The sequence below is a fragment of the Cotesia typhae genome, unplaced genomic scaffold (genome assembly GCF_013202065.1).
Source record: "Cotesia typhae breed Kobodo isofemale line unplaced genomic scaffold, CoteBio_Ctyphae scaffold_13, whole genome shotgun sequence".
Lineage (NCBI taxonomy): Eukaryota > Metazoa > Arthropoda > Insecta > Hymenoptera > Braconidae > Cotesia > Cotesia typhae.
Genome location: NW_027423774.1, coordinates 8160288 through 8177844, shown reverse-complemented (window position 1 = coordinate 8177844; position 17557 = coordinate 8160288). Strand labels below are relative to the sequence as shown.

General features: G+C 30.4%; 1 protein-coding gene across 1 annotated transcript; it reads right to left on the bottom strand.

Annotated features, from left to right (window-relative positions):
- Positions 1 to 2559: 2559 nt before the first annotated feature.
- Positions 2560 to 12224, bottom strand: LOC141534192 (protein YIPF1). The gene is made up of 4 exons (XM_074253377.1): positions 11887 to 12224; positions 3239 to 3630; positions 2969 to 3149; positions 2560 to 2819 (listed from the first exon to the last, which is right to left on the bottom strand). The coding sequence occupies exons 1-4, from the start codon at positions 12086 to 12088 to the stop codon at positions 2656 to 2658; spliced, it is 939 nt and encodes a 312-aa protein (XP_074109478.1). The 5' UTR covers positions 12089 to 12224; the 3' UTR covers positions 2560 to 2655.
- Between the last annotated feature and the right edge of the window lie 5333 nt (positions 12225 to 17557).

Here is a 17557-nt window from a genome sequence, read left to right as displayed (position 1 = left end):
ATAGATTCAACAATATACTTTAACCTATCAAAAATAAAAAATTTTTTAATCAGGAATCTAAATTCAATAAATAATCGAAAGTTTGATTTTTAAAAACCTCCAGGCTACATGATTTGGCTATGTATCTCCATAACTCTTCCCAAAATCGTATCACAGTCACTAAACATGATTGTTCTAGGTAAATAGTTGTAACTCCAAACGTAGTAACTCCAAAGATGAGTGTTTCTTCTCAGCAAGTCTATTTGGCTGTCGTACACCTGTCTCTTCAATAAATAAATCTCGAAGGTATCTAGGTTTATCTACTTCCAATACTTTATAAAGCAAATAGGTTATGAAATAAATTCTGCGACTCTACCGACAACCAGCCTAGTTCCTTGCGATAAGGGGTTATGTGTTCGCCTCTTTTGAGATTGAAGATGAATCTAATTGAATTATCTAGTGCACATTGTAACTTTAAATTGTTTTCAGTTGTTGTATCAACAAGCACTACTGAGCAGTAATCAATGAGCGCTAAGACAGTTGCAGTTACTAGTAGCTTTCTCAATTCAATTAAAAAGATATTTTTGCGTACTTTAAAGCAATAAAGAGCTGATTTTATTTTACGAACTGTTTGTAAGAGGTGAGAATTCCAAGATATGTTCCTGTTAATATGAGCACCCAAGCACTTTGATGTTTCGACAAAAGGTATAACAGCACCATCGATAATAATTGATGGAACAACAGTATCCTTCAACTGATTCAGACAAATTAATTGTCCTCTTAGTAAATTCAAGTCAGTAAAGAACTAAAGGTTCAATAGATATGTAAAAGAATTGAGAAGAATCATAATGGATTACTTCATAGTGTAAGCTGTTCGACGTAGATTTACAGGATAGCAATAAAAAAAATTAGGAAAACGGTTTTGACTCTGAAGGCCATCCCTGCAACTTCCTGCCAATTCCATACCTACGCTTTAAATTGCACTTATGACGTTTTTGAGCTCTTCGAGCTCAAAGAAATAGCTTTTGTATGCTTTTGAGCTCAAAAGTCTGATAGAAATTTGATAAAACACTATTTTTCAAATCTTTAAACCGCAATAACTTTTGAATGAATAAATCAGTTTCTACGCGGTTAGCGGCATTCGACTGAGTTTTTTAAGCCTCATAAAAAATCTTAATTTGCTTAAGCTTAATTTGATCGGACTAGGAATATTGTAGATGGTTACAGGCTACTTATTTTTCAAATTTCATCAATTCTTGACCATTTTATTTCTAATTAACTTTAATAAATACTTTTTCCCACCGATAAAAACAAAAGACAAGCATTTTTCTTCAATCCATTTGTTTTTTTATCGGCATGAAAGGAAATAATCTATATTATTAAAAGAGATTCCAATCTATATAGTCACTCATCACGATATCTCGGAAACCATCAGACCGACAAACTTGAAATTTGGTAGAAATATTACTTTTGCCATGTAGTCAGCTCAGAACGGATTTTAGAAAAATTCCTACCCCAAAGGGGTTGTCGGGTCGTTAACAATGGAAAATTCCCGTTTTTAAACTATAGCTCCTATCGACTTCAAATTTGGTAGGAATCTTCTGTAAGAGATGTAGAAAAAGTCTATGGACAAATTTTATGATAGCTCATCTCACAGGGGTTTGCGAAAGTGAGCGTTAACAACAAAAATTTTTAATTTCCAAGCTATAGCTCCTATAAACTCCAAATTCTCATTTTTAATTTTTTTCTTCGTGTCAATTATTATTCACTTTTTCGAAAAAAGTCACGGGAACATTATATTGATTACACATTGAAAGTTACAATGAATATTAGCTGGAATAATTTGGAAATTTAGAATTTGTGCTAGTCAAATCAATACTCTAACTAAATTTCAAGTTTAGATCTAAAAATACAATTCTACAAAATGCCCAGCGAAGCAGGCGGGTAACATCATAAAAAGAAAATAAAGTACCATGCGTTACTAGCACACTATCCCACAAGACCGTTAGTGAGTGCAGTAGGCCAAATTCAGTTATGTAAGGAGGCTGATATATCCCGCACAATTACCTTTAGCATCATTGACTAACAGTAAAGATTGTTTCATCTCTTCAGAGAGGCAAAAATATCAACTCTATTACTCCGAGACAATAGCCAATTTTGAACAAAAGATGCTAATGTTGAACTCGAAATAGCTCCAAATAACAGTGAAACGATGTTTTAGATCTCAAAGAGCTCAAGAAATTACATCATAGCATGCATAAAATTACATAGATACCTGAGTATCTACTCAACTTTTTCTTACTTGAAAGCTGCGAAAATTTTTTTTTTCTTTTTTAATTTAAAATTCGTATGTTTGAAATAAATAGAAATCACATCTTGAAATTTTCAGGATCTTTTAAGATCTATTAAAGGTATTACACAAAAAAAGTTGATTTTTTCAATTTTTTAACTTTCTAAATTCTACTCATGAATTTTTGAAAATTTTTTTCCTTCAGCAAGGGTGCGTTTTTACTATAAAAGAAACTTTTACTCTAAAATTAATTTAAACCGAACGGGGACATAGAATGACCTAATTATACGTTTTTGTTTGATTTTTAATTTATTATGAAAGCGCATGTTTTTAAGATATTACATATGTTAAAATTTATTAACAATTTTAGTAAATTAAAGATAACTTCAATTGTTTTTAGTAGAAATAATGGCTTCAGTTCTTCCTTGACTGTGTGTGAGTTCTGAAGTAACTTTTCTATCCGGTACATGGAAAAAATATAGCATAAATCCTGCTGCTAGTAATAAATGCATTCCAAGAATTACGACAATAAATAGTGGTTTTTGTTTACCTGGTAGAAAAAATGAATATTAAAAATTTCATGTTGAATATGAGATTGCTTATAAATATCGATGTCTAAAGAGTGTTTCATATTTTAATTTATAATTTAAATACATTATTTATTAATTTAGATAAATTCCATAAGTATAGAAATATTACTTTTTATAAGTGGTATTAAACATCTAAGTAGTACCCCTCCAGACATTAATGATGCTACACCAACTAATAACCACTGAAACCATCCTATTTGAATTGTCCACAAAATAGCTACAGGAATGTAAATTGATAAAGAGTAACCATAAAGACATAAAAGGTCTAAAATCCTTAAATCGTGAGTAGTCTAAAATCAATAAAAATCTGATAAAGTCTTTGAATCCTAGAATAATGCATATTCTTGTTATAAATTTTTGTAAAAAAAGTCAACATTACCTTTGTAAGCTGTGATTGTAAAATATCATCTTGTGTATTACTACTCCATCTAATCCCACTCCAAATACTGAGAGGTAATAACCAAACGTAGAGACATATCGTTATTGCAGCATATGATACCAAATGAAAATCGTACTTCCAATGATATTTTCCATTATTAGCTGTTTGTAGATAATTAGCAAAATTTCCGCTTATAGCTACTACAAATATAAGAGTAACAGAAATCCAAAACGGTCCGTAAAGGTCGGGATTGGGTTTAATGTGAGATAATAAATAATTATTATCACTCTTTGGTAACATAGATTTTTTAATTCTTTCAAATACTTCATGAGAGTCAACGTTGAAAAACTGTTGATAAAATTCTAGAGTCCAAAACATCTTATTGTCTTTTGCTGAAAATAAAAATATTGTTAATTGACATTTTCGAATAAATGAAAAGATTTTTTAAGTTTTCACATTGTAAACAATGTTTTATCTATAAAATAATTGTTTTATTATCGTTATTATTAACAAATGTATTATCGTAAACGGTACATGCTTTAACATCTGAGGTTATCATATTTGCCTGCAATTAAATCCGTGTTATTAAATTTTTGGAACATTGTAATCAGAAAAATATGACAAGAACCAATCAATAATAATGTCGAGAAATTATATTATATTACATTTTAAAACTTATTTATTATATCATATAATTCACAAAAGAATACAAATCTCATAAACAATTAAAAATCTAAAAAAAGGAAACCATTCGGCTACACCGGAAATAGAAGGTAGATTTCATAGAATGAATTATGATCTTGTCTCAATAACTTTCGTTTGACACTAAATGAGATTTATTTTAACATACACATAAGTAGGTTGTATTACATATTGCCTGTAAAGGGTTCAATTGAACTCTTAACTTCGATAAAGTAATTAATAATATGAAAAAGTTAACGTTATATACGTCAAATTAGAGGTAATTTGGTAAGCTTTCGCATGAATTTACGAAAAATTAACTATCTTTTTTTCTATCAAAAGTTATACATAAATGAAGTCACCGAAAACGTAATTTTTACTATTTTGATCATTCCCTGAATAAAAAAAAGTATTGAGACAAAGAAAAAAGTATTGGAAACTATTGGATTGACTAGAAAACCAAGACTTTTCAATACTTTTTTCTTTATCTCAATACTTTTTTTTAATCAGGGTTTTGAATAGCTACTATTTCTGAACTAATTGAAGGATTTCGCTCATTTTAAGGCTCATGCAAGCTAATTGTGCAAGGAACCTGTATACTATATTTCATTAGGATCTGTTTAGAATTCTCGATAAAATAACATTCACAAGTTGGTTGTACTACACATGGCCTGAAAATGGTTCAATAGAACTCTTAGTTTTGATAAATTAACTAAAAATGGTCAAAATTTCAACGTTTTGTGCGTCAAATTAAAGGTAATTTCATGAGCTTTCACATGATTTTATAAAAAATTAGCCATCTCTTTTCAATCAAAAGTTATCCATCAATGAAGTCACCGAAAATGTGATTTTCGCTATTTTGATAATTTTGAAGGGCTACCATTTTTAAACTTATTGACGGATTTCGCTCATCTTCGAACTTATTCAAGGTTATTATCCAAAGAATATGTGTGACAAATTTCATCCAGATCCGTAAAGAATTGTAGACACAATCGCGGTAACATTACGCGTTATATCATATATATACATATCATGTATGAGACCAGTGTGGCCAGATCGTGCAATTTTTTTACCCCCTCTTTGGCGTCGCGCGCGTCTCGGACACAAGCAAGCGATGCGTGTCTGTGAGTCGGAAAACCGAGCGGAGCCGAAGGAATCCGAGAAAGTCGAACGAATCGAGGGGAATAAACCTCCTGCCACACGAAACAGAGGAATAACTCACACAACAGTAGCTCTCTGTTCGTGTGAAATTCTAAGAATCCGATTTCAGCCGAAACATACAGCGGGAAAAATAATGTTTTAATTTTTATTAAAATAAATAAATAATGCTTTTTTGTTAAAAACATGTAGGTTTAATTTTTTTTTTTTTTAATATAAAAAATAAATTTTTTTTTATCAATAAAAATTAAAATACAAAATTTTTTTTTCTTAAAAAAATTAATATCAATTTTTTACGCTGTTATTAATAATAATAATTTATTATTAAATAACAATAATGGAAATTCCCAAACGCAGTTTTTATATTAATTCTTACTTTTATTCGATACGACGTCTGATGGCTACGCGGAGTAAGTGAAAGCTTACGTCGGCGAAATTTTTGAGATCGAGTCCTCGCCCAATCAATTTTTTTTTCTCAAAAAATTTTTTTTTGTTGCTATACTAATAATAATAATAATAATAATAATAACTGTTATTATTTTTATAAATAATAATAACAATGGTTATTTATAATAATTATTATTAATAATTTTGGTTACTGGGAATTCCCAAACGCAGTTTTTATCTTAGTTTTTACTTCCCACCGGCAAGACGTACGATGGTTGTGCGGCGTAAGTGTAAGCTTACGTTGGCGAAACTTTTGAGATCGAGTCCTCGATCAAACAATTTTTTTTTCTTAATAATTTTTTTTTACTCGATCTCAAAAGTTTCGCCGACGTAAGCTTACACTTACGCCGCGCAGCCATCGTAAGACCTGCCGTGGAAACTTAAGAACTGAGATAAAAACTGCGTTTGAGAATTCCCAGTAACCAAAATTATTAATAATAATTATTATAAATAACCATTGTTATTATTATTTATAAAAATAATAACAATTATTATTATTATTATTCTTATTCTTATTCTTATTATTGTTATTATTATTATTGTTATTGTTATTATTATTATTATTATTATTATTAGTATAGCAACATAAAAAAAAATTTTTGAGAAAAAAAAATTGATTGGGCGAGGACTCGATCTCAAAAGTTTCGCCGACGTAAGCTTTCACTTACGCCGCGTAGCCATCAGACATCGTATCGAATAAAAGTAAGAATTAATATAAAAACTGCGTTTGGGAATTTCCAGTTACCATAATTATTATTATTATTATTATTGTTATTTAATAATAAATTATTATTATTAATAATAGCGTAAAAAATTGATATTAATTTTTTTAAGAAAAAAAAATTTTGTATTTTAATTTTTATTGATAAAAAAAAATTTTTTTATATTAAAAAAAAAAATTAAACCTACATGTTTTTAACAAAAAAGCATTATTTATTTATTTTAATAAAAATTAAAACATTATTTTTCCCGCTGCATGTTTCGGCTGACATCGGATTCTTAGAATTTCACACGAACAGAGAGCTACTGTTGTGTGAGTTATTCCTCTGTTTCGTGTGGCAGGAGGTTTATTCCCCTCGATTCGTTCGACTTTCTCGGATTCCTTCGGCTCCGCTCGGTTTTCCGACTCACAGACACGCATCGCTTGCTTGTGTCCGAGGCGCCCGCGACGCCAAAGAGGGGTTAAAAAAATCGCACGATCTGGCCACACTGTATGAGACTTCAACGAGGCATTGACCCTTCACAGCAATCCCGTATGGCTCTCTCAGCGCACCAGTTTAGCTATTTTAGTCAACTACTGTATTCTTGCTAGAGCGATCTACTATATGGCTCTAGTAACTTTCTAATAGTTAGTTAAGTGGGAATAGCTACTATAGCATTACAATATTGCTCTGAGAGCGATATTTTATAAGTGAAACTTCATTATCGACGTATGAGAAAAATTTTATCAACAACAACGCGTCATGTTGTTTTTTTTTTTTAACTTCCCGCTAAGAAAATCGAAGATTTTCGAAAAATCGGGAAGTTAATGTTTTTACCCCGTTTTGCAAAAATCGAGTTTTCAACAGATCTCGACGTTTTGAGGCCTTAGAAATCTTTCCTTATCCTTCCCGCGATGGTGTCCGTATGTCGCGCGCGCGCGTGTGTGTGTGTGTGTGTGAACCTTTTATAACTTTTGAACGGCTTGACCGATTTGATCGCGGTTGGCGTCATTTGAAAGGGCTTCACCAAACTTAGATTTCCTGTAAGTTGGAACCGATTCGGACGGGTAGATTTTGAGAAATCTCAAAAAAACTAAGAAAAAAATTTTTTCAAAATGTGGTTTTTTTAGAATAACTTTTGAACGGCTTTACCGATCAATTCCAAAAACTAATCAACTCTGAACATCAAAAAAACCACGTCGATTGCGACCAAGCGAGTTAAAATCGGTTGATTCGTTCGTGAGATATCGTTGACGAAAAAAAATCGAAAAAATGTTTTTTTCTGATAACTCCGAAACGCTTCATCAAATCGATTTTGTTTGCTCAAAAATTTTTATAAAGCTCAAAAAACTACATCGATCGTCGTCAACCGTTAAAAAATCGGTTCATTCATTCAAAAGTTATAGTAGTTTGAAAATTAAAAAAATCGTCTTTCATCAAACTTTCATTAGACTTTTGAGCTCGAAGAGCCTAAAAGCATAGAACAGCTATCTCTTTGTGCTCGGTGAGCTTAATCTACTGGAAAACCGATTTTTTTTGAGCTCGAAGAGCTCAAAAACAGCAGAATCATTACATTTTTGAGCTCGGAGAGCTCAAAAACATCATATATAAACGCTTGGTGTTAGAAATTAGCAGGAAGTTGCAGGGATGGCCTTTAGGTCAACCGTTTTCCAGATTTTTTTTTTTTTATCAAAGTTCAGTATAGCGACGTCAAGAATAAATCTAGTAAACATTATTAATTTTAAAATCAATTAAATGATTATTAAAAAATAAAAAAAAAACAATTAAAAAATAAAAATATGTATACGTACATCTTTTGTAATTATTCGTTTTTAATGATTTATTTATTCATTTTGAATTCTACAAAATCATTACATGTCTACCAGATTAACTGTCATCATATAATTGTATTACTTTGAATAGATAATTTCAATTATTCACTCATAACTTGTGTGATTGAGTAAATTATTAAATATCTGCTTTGAGTTATTTTTGCTGTTATGACATGAAATATGAATATTAAAGCAACCGTCTAAAAATCCTAGGACTTATTTTTGATAGCAATTTAACATGGAAAGTCCACGTAAACCACTTGGTAAAACAGTGCAAACAACGCGTCAACTTACTTAAAGTTCTGGGATCAAAAAACTGGGGAGCAGACCAAAAAATTTCAATGAATATATAAAAAGCCATCATCAGGTCCAAAGTCGGATATGGCATATTAGTGTATAACTAGGCCAAAAAAAGTGTACTTAAATCACTCGAATCAATTCAGACAACATCTATTAGAATCGCCTTAGGAGATTTTCGCAATAGTCCTAATACAAGCCTCCTAGCGGAGAGTCACGAATTTCCGTTTGAATTAAGAAGCTTAGATCTCTTAGATATATGGCATCTGATGCATGTCACAGAAAAAAAACCCCTACACATAACAAGTGATGATAAGTCAGAATCAGATAAAGCATACCAGCTCCAGCCCCAACTCCCCCGACTTTTAACCTATAGAATTTGCCAAGCAATCTGAGATCCATTACTTGAAATAAACAAAGCTCTACCGAGATGAAATAATCCTGTACCATCCTGGGAAAGCCTTAAATTTCAAGTCGACTTCCACATCTTTAACGAAAGCGATAATAAGAGTGACACAGCTAATATTGTTTACAAAACCTCTTCTACAAGCTAATCAACAGGAACGAAGGCTTTCAACACATCTACACCGATGGATTGGTCAAGGACAATAAAAGAGGATGCACTGTGCTATACAACGAACAAGAGCGACTCTTCAAACTCCCAAAATTGTTTTCAATCTTCTCATGTGAAGTGTATGCAATTCAAAAAGCAGTCAAATAAAGTGTCAATCTCCAATTAGACTAAGTACTTATTCTATCGGACTCCAAATCAGTTCTCGAGGCCTTGAGAAACTACACCAGTAGAGATTCCAGAATTCAATCCATCCAACAAAAACTACAGAACTAAGCCCAGCACGAATGCCACATAACACTCGCATGGATACCGTGACACCAACAAATTACCGGAAATAAGAAAGCAGATGCTGCCGCCAAGAGAGAACTCCAAGAAGGTCAGGATTGGTCCTAGTTTGGACTAGCGATCCACTGTCAATAAAAGACTTCAAAAAAACCATCGACCAATACATATGGGCAAAACGGAACAGTATCTGGAACTCAAAACAGACCATACTCCTATATAAGAGACAGAATGTCTGGGAAAATCAACTAGAAATTAACAACAGAAAACATCAATGTATCATAACAAGACTTCGAATAGGACACACAGTCATCTTTTCTCCAAAACGCTAGCAGTCGACTGCCCTAGCTGTCGAGTTAGATTAACAATATCACATACTGACTCAATGCAATAGAGTAGACTTAAAGACTAGAAGAATTCCAAAGAACGTTAGAAAATGTCAAAAATTTTATCCCATAATATGGGTATCAAACTATTCAAAATTTCATGAATTGTATAGATATCCTATCGTGTAGAGAACTTTTTTTACTAAAATATTTTCTATTCGATTAAACAAATAATTAGTGAACAATTAAAAATTTGTTCCCGCAATACAGGTAACAAACGATTCAAAATTTCATGAATCGTAAAGATATTCTATCGTGTGGGGAACTTTTTTTATAAAAATATTTGTAAAAAAAATGAAATCTTAACATAGTCTCTTATTTTTTTTTTTTTGTTAACTAATAATTGTTTTAGATAAATGAAAAGTAATTTCTTGAAAAGAATTCTCTACACGATAGGATATCTCTAGAGTTAATGAAATTTGGAATCGTTTGATACCTATATTGTGGGATCAATTTTTTTTATTGTTAACTAATGATTTGCTTAAACAAACAGAAAATACTTTAGTAAAAAAAAGTACTCGATACGATAGAATATCTTTACGATTCATGAAATTTGGAATCTTTTGATACCTACATTGTGGAAACAATTTTTTAAAAGTTAATTAGGACTAGTTTCTGAGCGGCCGCTTACTATTGTTATTATTTGCCTCACATTATGATCATTTCCCCTATTTTTCTCCGACAGTGGTTTGAGGGGAATGGCGCACGTTCAACGTGTCGGATCCGGACATTGAATCCCCGTAGATCTGATATTTTTTTAAAATAGTAACCTGTATTTTTGTTTAAAAAAAATTTTTTTTTTAATTTTTTTCTCAGGTCGATTTTTTATTGCCGAAAAAATTTATTTATGCAAAAAAATATTTTTTCTCTTACTTCAACTATTTTTCATCGCAGAACTTAGAAAAATTGAAAATTATTCATATAAATTCAAAGAAATATTTTTGAGCTTAGCCGATTATTTTGCTTACAGAAGACAATAAAAGCTTCAATTTAAAAAAATAAAAAAAAGTAAATCGACTGATTTTTCGCAGAGTTACCACTATTTGTTTAGAAGCGCTTGAGCGGAACCGCGTTTTTTTTTTTTTTTTTCATTAAAAAATTAATATCTCGTAAACTATTGGTCGTAAAGACATCGGGTCTGGCTCATTTTATTCCTTATTCAATTCTCTAAATTTCATACGCAGCATGTCTCAACTGCTTTTGCGTAGGTTTCGAGATATTTTAATTTAAAGCTCAACGCTAAAACGCTATTTTTTAAACAAAAAAAAAAAAGCAACACTTCCCAGATACACACAAATGTTCAGAATATTTTTCTGAGTATTTAAAAAAAAAAAAAAATCTAAAATTGAACTATTTTATCGAAAAGTTAGTCCTGGGTGTTTAAAAATTTTTTTGATTTTAAAAAAATTTTGTACATTTCATGAAAATAATTTTCCAGATGTAACAGAGAGATAAAATCTATCAAATTTATCTTAAACTTCATTTAATTACCTTCAATTTAAACTATCATTTGTGTGGCTTTGATGATTTTTTTAATTAATTCTGTGATTTAGAAAATTGGAAAAAAATTTACTTCAACGTTTTTCGGCCATTTTCCTTCAAATAAGTTTTAAGCCGTAAAAGACAGCAAAAATCTATCAAATTTATATCAAAATTCACATAATTATCTTCAATTTGAGCTATTTTTTGTCACCTTTTGAAACTTTTTTCAATTTATTTCGCAGTTGGGAAAATTAAAAATAAATTGATTTTCAGCTTTTGTCATCAAATGACTTTCATCTGTTACATAGTATATTACACACCGAGGGAAGTAAAGTAAGAAATGTCTCAGATCACATGTAATTGTTGGCTGAGGCGAAGCCGAGGTCAACAAACATGTGATCTGAGACATTTCTTACTTTACTTCCCTCGGTGTGTAATATACTATTTTTTTTGGTAGATGTCTTTTCAAATATCTATTCGTTGTCGTCAGTCTCATATCGTTATTTGCAAAAATATAATAAAAAACAAATTTTACATTATTGCCTTTTAATAACGTGTTTTTTTAAATATTTAAACAAGAAATCTGCCTATCCATGTCGGATGTGGCCAAAGGGCGCTTTTTTTACTCGGGTACATAATAAAAAAAAGAAAGAAATAAATTCCGTAAAATTATTCAATCCTATCAGATCGTAGCCAAATTATTTTCAAATTTCAAACTTCAAAGTGACAAGAAATGTAACCAAAAAACGGTTTCTGGAATTTGTTTGTTTTTGAAACTGTTTAGATTTTATACATACAATAATCATACCATTGTTCGTATCCGAAGAATCGCCGAAACCTTCGATGTTACTTTTTAAATCTGTTCCAGTTTGATGAATTATGATGTTCTGCTGGACTGATGGTTCATAATTTAGATTCATTCTGTCTCTTCCACTGAAAATGTCATCCGCGGAATAATTTTCGACAGATACAAATGGTGTATTATCCGGTTTGTTAAAGGGATCACTCATTTTTTTCGCATCGATGTTTATTTACTCATCAATAACAAACTTATAAGTAGAATGAATCTTTCAATAATCAAAAAACTAAATAAACACGTCGAACAGCTGTAGCCCTCAATTTCTTTTTGACTGAATCCACTGTTATTATTGTTGTGAATCTGAAAGGAGATTGATCACAACGCTCTCTGTATGTACACTAATATAGTCTCCATAGTAGAATTACTTAATTACATATAAGCAGATAGCTGCAATATCACGAGCGGGAAAACTCCAGTAAGATTTAAAACACATTTTATTTTCATTTGTAATAGTATGAGGAAGAAAAAAAAAGAATCTTAAAAATGCTATAAGCTTTTTATTATTAATCTGTTCTGTTAAAAATGAGAATTTTTCTATATTAAATTTTACGATACTGAAATTAACCGACAGCTGTCAATTTTTAGAAATTTTTTTTTCAATAAGTAAATTATTATAAAAATAAAAAAAAAATTACACTAAGGGTTTTTATAAATTTCTTAATGTGAAATAAAAAAAAAAAAGTTTTAATTACAAAAATTGAATTATTAAAAAGATTCTAAATTTTGACAGGTGTCGGCTGATTTCACTATCATTAAATTTCAGGGTATTAGAGGAATTTATAATCACCGCAAATTCCCAAAAAAAAACCTATAAAAACTTTTAGTGCCGTGCAGTTAGTCTAGACATACTAAGGAAAATTTCGCTGTTAAAATAAACGTACGCTTGTGATTGTACACTGATAAAAAATTTAACTTGACTTAAGAGCAAAAATCTTGAACGAAGAACACCAATTTGAAGAAAATGAATTTCTTGAGCCAAGAGGAAAAATTCTTGAGTCAAGATATAATTCTTGGTTCAAGAAAATATAGTCGAATAGGTCGAAACTCGCAAAAAACAAGCCACGATTCATTATTGGTCAAAATTAAGGCTCGCGCGTAGCTATTCAAATTTCTAGTCTAAATTTAACTAAAATAATCTAAGTGTTTTAAATTTATTAAATATATATTGTTAATTTTAAATTATTCAAATTTAAATTTACTCTCCCGCCTTTGTCTGTTAACTGCGAGTTGAACGCCCTACCGTGTTCCTACGGTCGAAATAGAAGAACTTAATAAATTTATACGGAAGCCCGGTAGTGACATGTTATTACGTATGATAGTAGCACTGACTTTTTCAACTCCGTTGACATACTTAGTATGTCTATCTCAATAATCTAAAGGTGGCGCTAAATGTTCCTTCTATTTTTTCTTGTAAATTTGTTCGCCAGACAGCGCTTATGTATTTTTACTTTTTTAAATATTTTTTACTAGTAACAATCTCTTTTCCTGTAGGCCTTGTAAGGAAACGGTTAAAAAATTATTTCGCTTGCGGCTAGTTAAAAAATATATAATTAAAATTGGTCTTATCGTTAGTTGAAATAAAAATGGCTTTTGTTAAAATTCACTACGATTGTGAAGAAATTTTATTGCCATTGACCACTGGGGGAAATTTAAAGCTGAGTGTTTTGAAGCAATATTTCCCGAATGCAGTGGGCTTAACCTATACTAAAGATAGTCACTCATATGGTGTCAGTATCGAATCGGATGAGCTTATACTTGATAAGAATATTGAGTATTACAATTTACACATTAATTCAGGTCAATATCACAATAAAATTTCGAGTTTTTATATGAAGTATATACAGGTTTTAAAGGTCTTTGCTCTATTTAATTTTATTTTAATTGCAGAAATCAAGAATCCGATCATTAGTAAAAAGAGGAAGCTGGTTGCAGAAATGCTGAGCAAGCTGCCTGCGTATGACCAGCAAATTTTGGGAAGCTCTAAAACTAAAGTAATTACATTTTTTTATTGATAATTTTTGTTCTTACTTATAATACAATTTTAAATAATCCATACATAAATTTCCATGTTACAGTTTATGCCAAAATCTGGTTATTCTGCATCTATATCCATTTCTAAATCACAAGGAACTTCAAATGAGAAACAAAAATCCATTTCTTATCGAAAAATTTTGGTTGGCTGGCTGCGCAACCAAGATGGAATTTTCAAACAAGTTTTAAAACCATTAGGTGGTGTTAAGGAACTCTTATTAGAAATCGGTAAAAATTATACGGTCGAGGAGATCACAGTATTGGCAACACAGGAGTTCGAAAAAATTCCGATGTGTCATTTGCCAAATACAAAGTTTTATTGGGTCATTTCAATGGATCTGTCATTTCGAACTTTAAAAATGAAATGGACAAAGAGGGTGACATTTGGCACTTTCTGAGAGACCAAAAGTCAAAAAGATTCGTTTTTACCTTTTGACATTTTTGAAAAACGAACCTTCAAGATATATATCAGAACCCTCAAAATGTCCAAGTAAGCTTCCGTTGACCTTACATGATTCAAAAACTGACAGTTATGATAATATTGAATCGAAGGAAAACATCATCGTAAGCTCAACGACAAGAGTAACTTATCAACTACTTCGGCGAAAGTCAACAACAATATTAATATTTACTATGAATGCGTCATTGTTTCAAAGTACACAGGAGATAATTCTATTGCATATGTGGAAAAAGAGAATCTCTATCATATGAGATTTGAAGACTTATGCTATCTTACTATTGATGAGTTTGACCCTTGTAGGAACGGCTTCCGAGTTGCACAAATTTCTGCTGGGGGAAAATACTACTGAACATCAATACCGATCCTGAGAATCTTCAGCGCGAATTTCTGTTTCCGGCAGCAGATATTATTGAAGATGAAGAAGATTTGAATAATAATCATTACATCATCCATGATGTTGATGAACTTAATGGCTATTGTGAGAATAAACTCGGAATTGGTGTCATAACCAACTGTAAGGATCGTTGCAAGTCTGTATTTGTGTGGTACAAAGATGAAAAATTATTTGAACAGGGTCAGTTCAGGTACTGGATATCAGGTATCGATGTTACTAGTACTTACAGATGTGTTATTAAATGCCAATCGAAGGATTTAGAAATTTCTTCAGGAAGCTTTAAATATAATGATGACAAGAATTTGTCGAAATCGACTCTGATGGACAACGCTCTATGTATTTTGAAAAAAGCTCAAAATTCTACGATTACATCAATCAAGAAAGAAAAGCTTATTATTTTTAAAGAATTGTTAGGAGCTGGTGCACAAGGCAAAGTTAAAAAAGGCCGCTGGAATGGAACCGAGGTTGCAGTGAAGACTATTATTTTATCTGAATCAAATTTAAAGTTGGCATGTCGTGAAATAAAAATTTTGGAAGTTGTCAGGCATCCGAACTTTATTCAATTCATGGCTTATTGTACAGAAAAAGATAGGATACATTTAATTATGGAGTTATGTGAAAGTACTTCTCTAAATGACATCTTGTTTGAAGAAAAAATCAATTTGACATTAAAAGAAAAGCATAAGATTGGACAACAGCTTTGTCAAGGAATCAGTTACTTACCCTGTGGAAAAAGTCTGATAAATCCCAATAAAATACGATGTTTGATTGGAAGTTATTGCATACTATTGTGTTTTTGAAACAGCAATTTCAGATATTTACCGATTAACGAAAAAAATAATGGATTCATTGGATTTTATCTGGAACAGGAACGACAGATTTGATTGTATCAGTATTTTCAATTGGTTATAATCCTGAAATGTGATACTTGAATTAACCGATAGAGTCAATGAGGCTGTATCAGTAAATTACACACATTATAGTTTTCGATGGAATTATAATCAGTAAAAACAGATAGAAAAGTATAATTAAGTATCGGTAATTCTGAGCTACTGTTTTGATAAAGAAATTACGGATAAATTTCCAATGGTTTTCATGTCATCCATGATTAAAAAAAAGTATTGAACCTATGCAACTGTATATCTATATTGTATGTATATACAGATATACAGTGTGTGTAATTCAATACTTTTTCAATACTTTTCAATACTTTTTTTTAATCAGGGATTTTATCAGTCAAATATACATGGTACTCTTCAGTATAATTTTCCATTCTGTCAGTATATCAATCTTTATCGGACAATCCGAACCAGAAGACAATCAGATTGTATGAGTATAATCAAAATATAGATTTTCCATTCATGTACTGTTGAAAAACAGTAATTGCTGATTAATTAATTAATCGTTTTCAATTCTTATTTATATGTATTTTATTAGATATAAATTATATAACGCAGTATATGAGAATTAATGGAAAAGTTTCAGCAATATACGCTTCGTTTTTTAATGTACTATTCCACTATAATATTGTATTTAAATTAATCAGGTTTTATTCAAAAGAAAATGATCTCATTGAATGAGGCTGATGCACATGCATATTTAATATACACGTAGTGCTCAAAAAAAGTAATTACCGTTAATGAAAATCTTCTTTTAATATTTTTTTATATGTATAATATAGTATTTATATGTATAATATAGCTTATAATAATATATGAGAAAGTATCGGCAATACATACATATCCTTCAACGCATGAATCCATTCTTGTTTTACATTTAGGTTTATCAGGTAATCCAAATCAAAAAATGATAAAATCGTATAGGGTTTGTTCCAATTCATTTTCTCCATTCACAAACTGTTTTAAAACAGTATTTTCAAATAAATTAGATCTTTTTATAATTTCCTATATGTATTTCACCCAATGAAAAGTAATATTGCTAATAAAAATCTATGATAATGTATAAGCAATGTTATAATAATTTTTGAACGTAATAATTCATCTTAGCGTTATATTAAAATTTACCAGATAAATCAAATTGAAAAATGATCAAATGACATGAGGGTTTGATCAACAATAATTGATAATAAATTTAATATTTTTAAAATATCATACGTATCATATATATCCCTATTGAAAAACTCCAATAAGATCCCATCAAAAACGACAAAAGCCACTTAGAAAACAATAAAATTTATGGGTTTCTAAGTGGCTTTTGTCGCTTTTGATGGGATCCTATTGAAAATTTTAATCAAGGATATCAGGAATATAACATATTGGCAATAATTGTACTTTGTTATATTACTTGACAAAATTTATTTATTATTTTATTTATTACTTAAAAATTAAAGATAGAAAAAAAAAAGTTTAGTTATCAGCGGCGTCTTCATTGCTACTAGTTTCACTCTCAGAATCAGTACTTTCTTCACTAGAACTACTATTGTCACTGGAGCTAGAAACTTTTTTTCTGGATTCTGGCTTTACTCTTTTTCTTTTTCCATCAGCCTTTTTCTCAATTTCATTAGCCTCTTCTTTTTCAGTTTCTATAACACACAAATATTTATATACTGTGAATGAAATTTGATGCCATAAAATGTTTAGATCTAATTTTCATCGAGACAACTAGGATTAAATATTGTTTATGAATGTTCATGTAATTAAGTTAATGGTATCTCAATATCAATATACAAATATCATTGATAACTTTAAATTATTCTTACTTTTAAGTGGTATTTT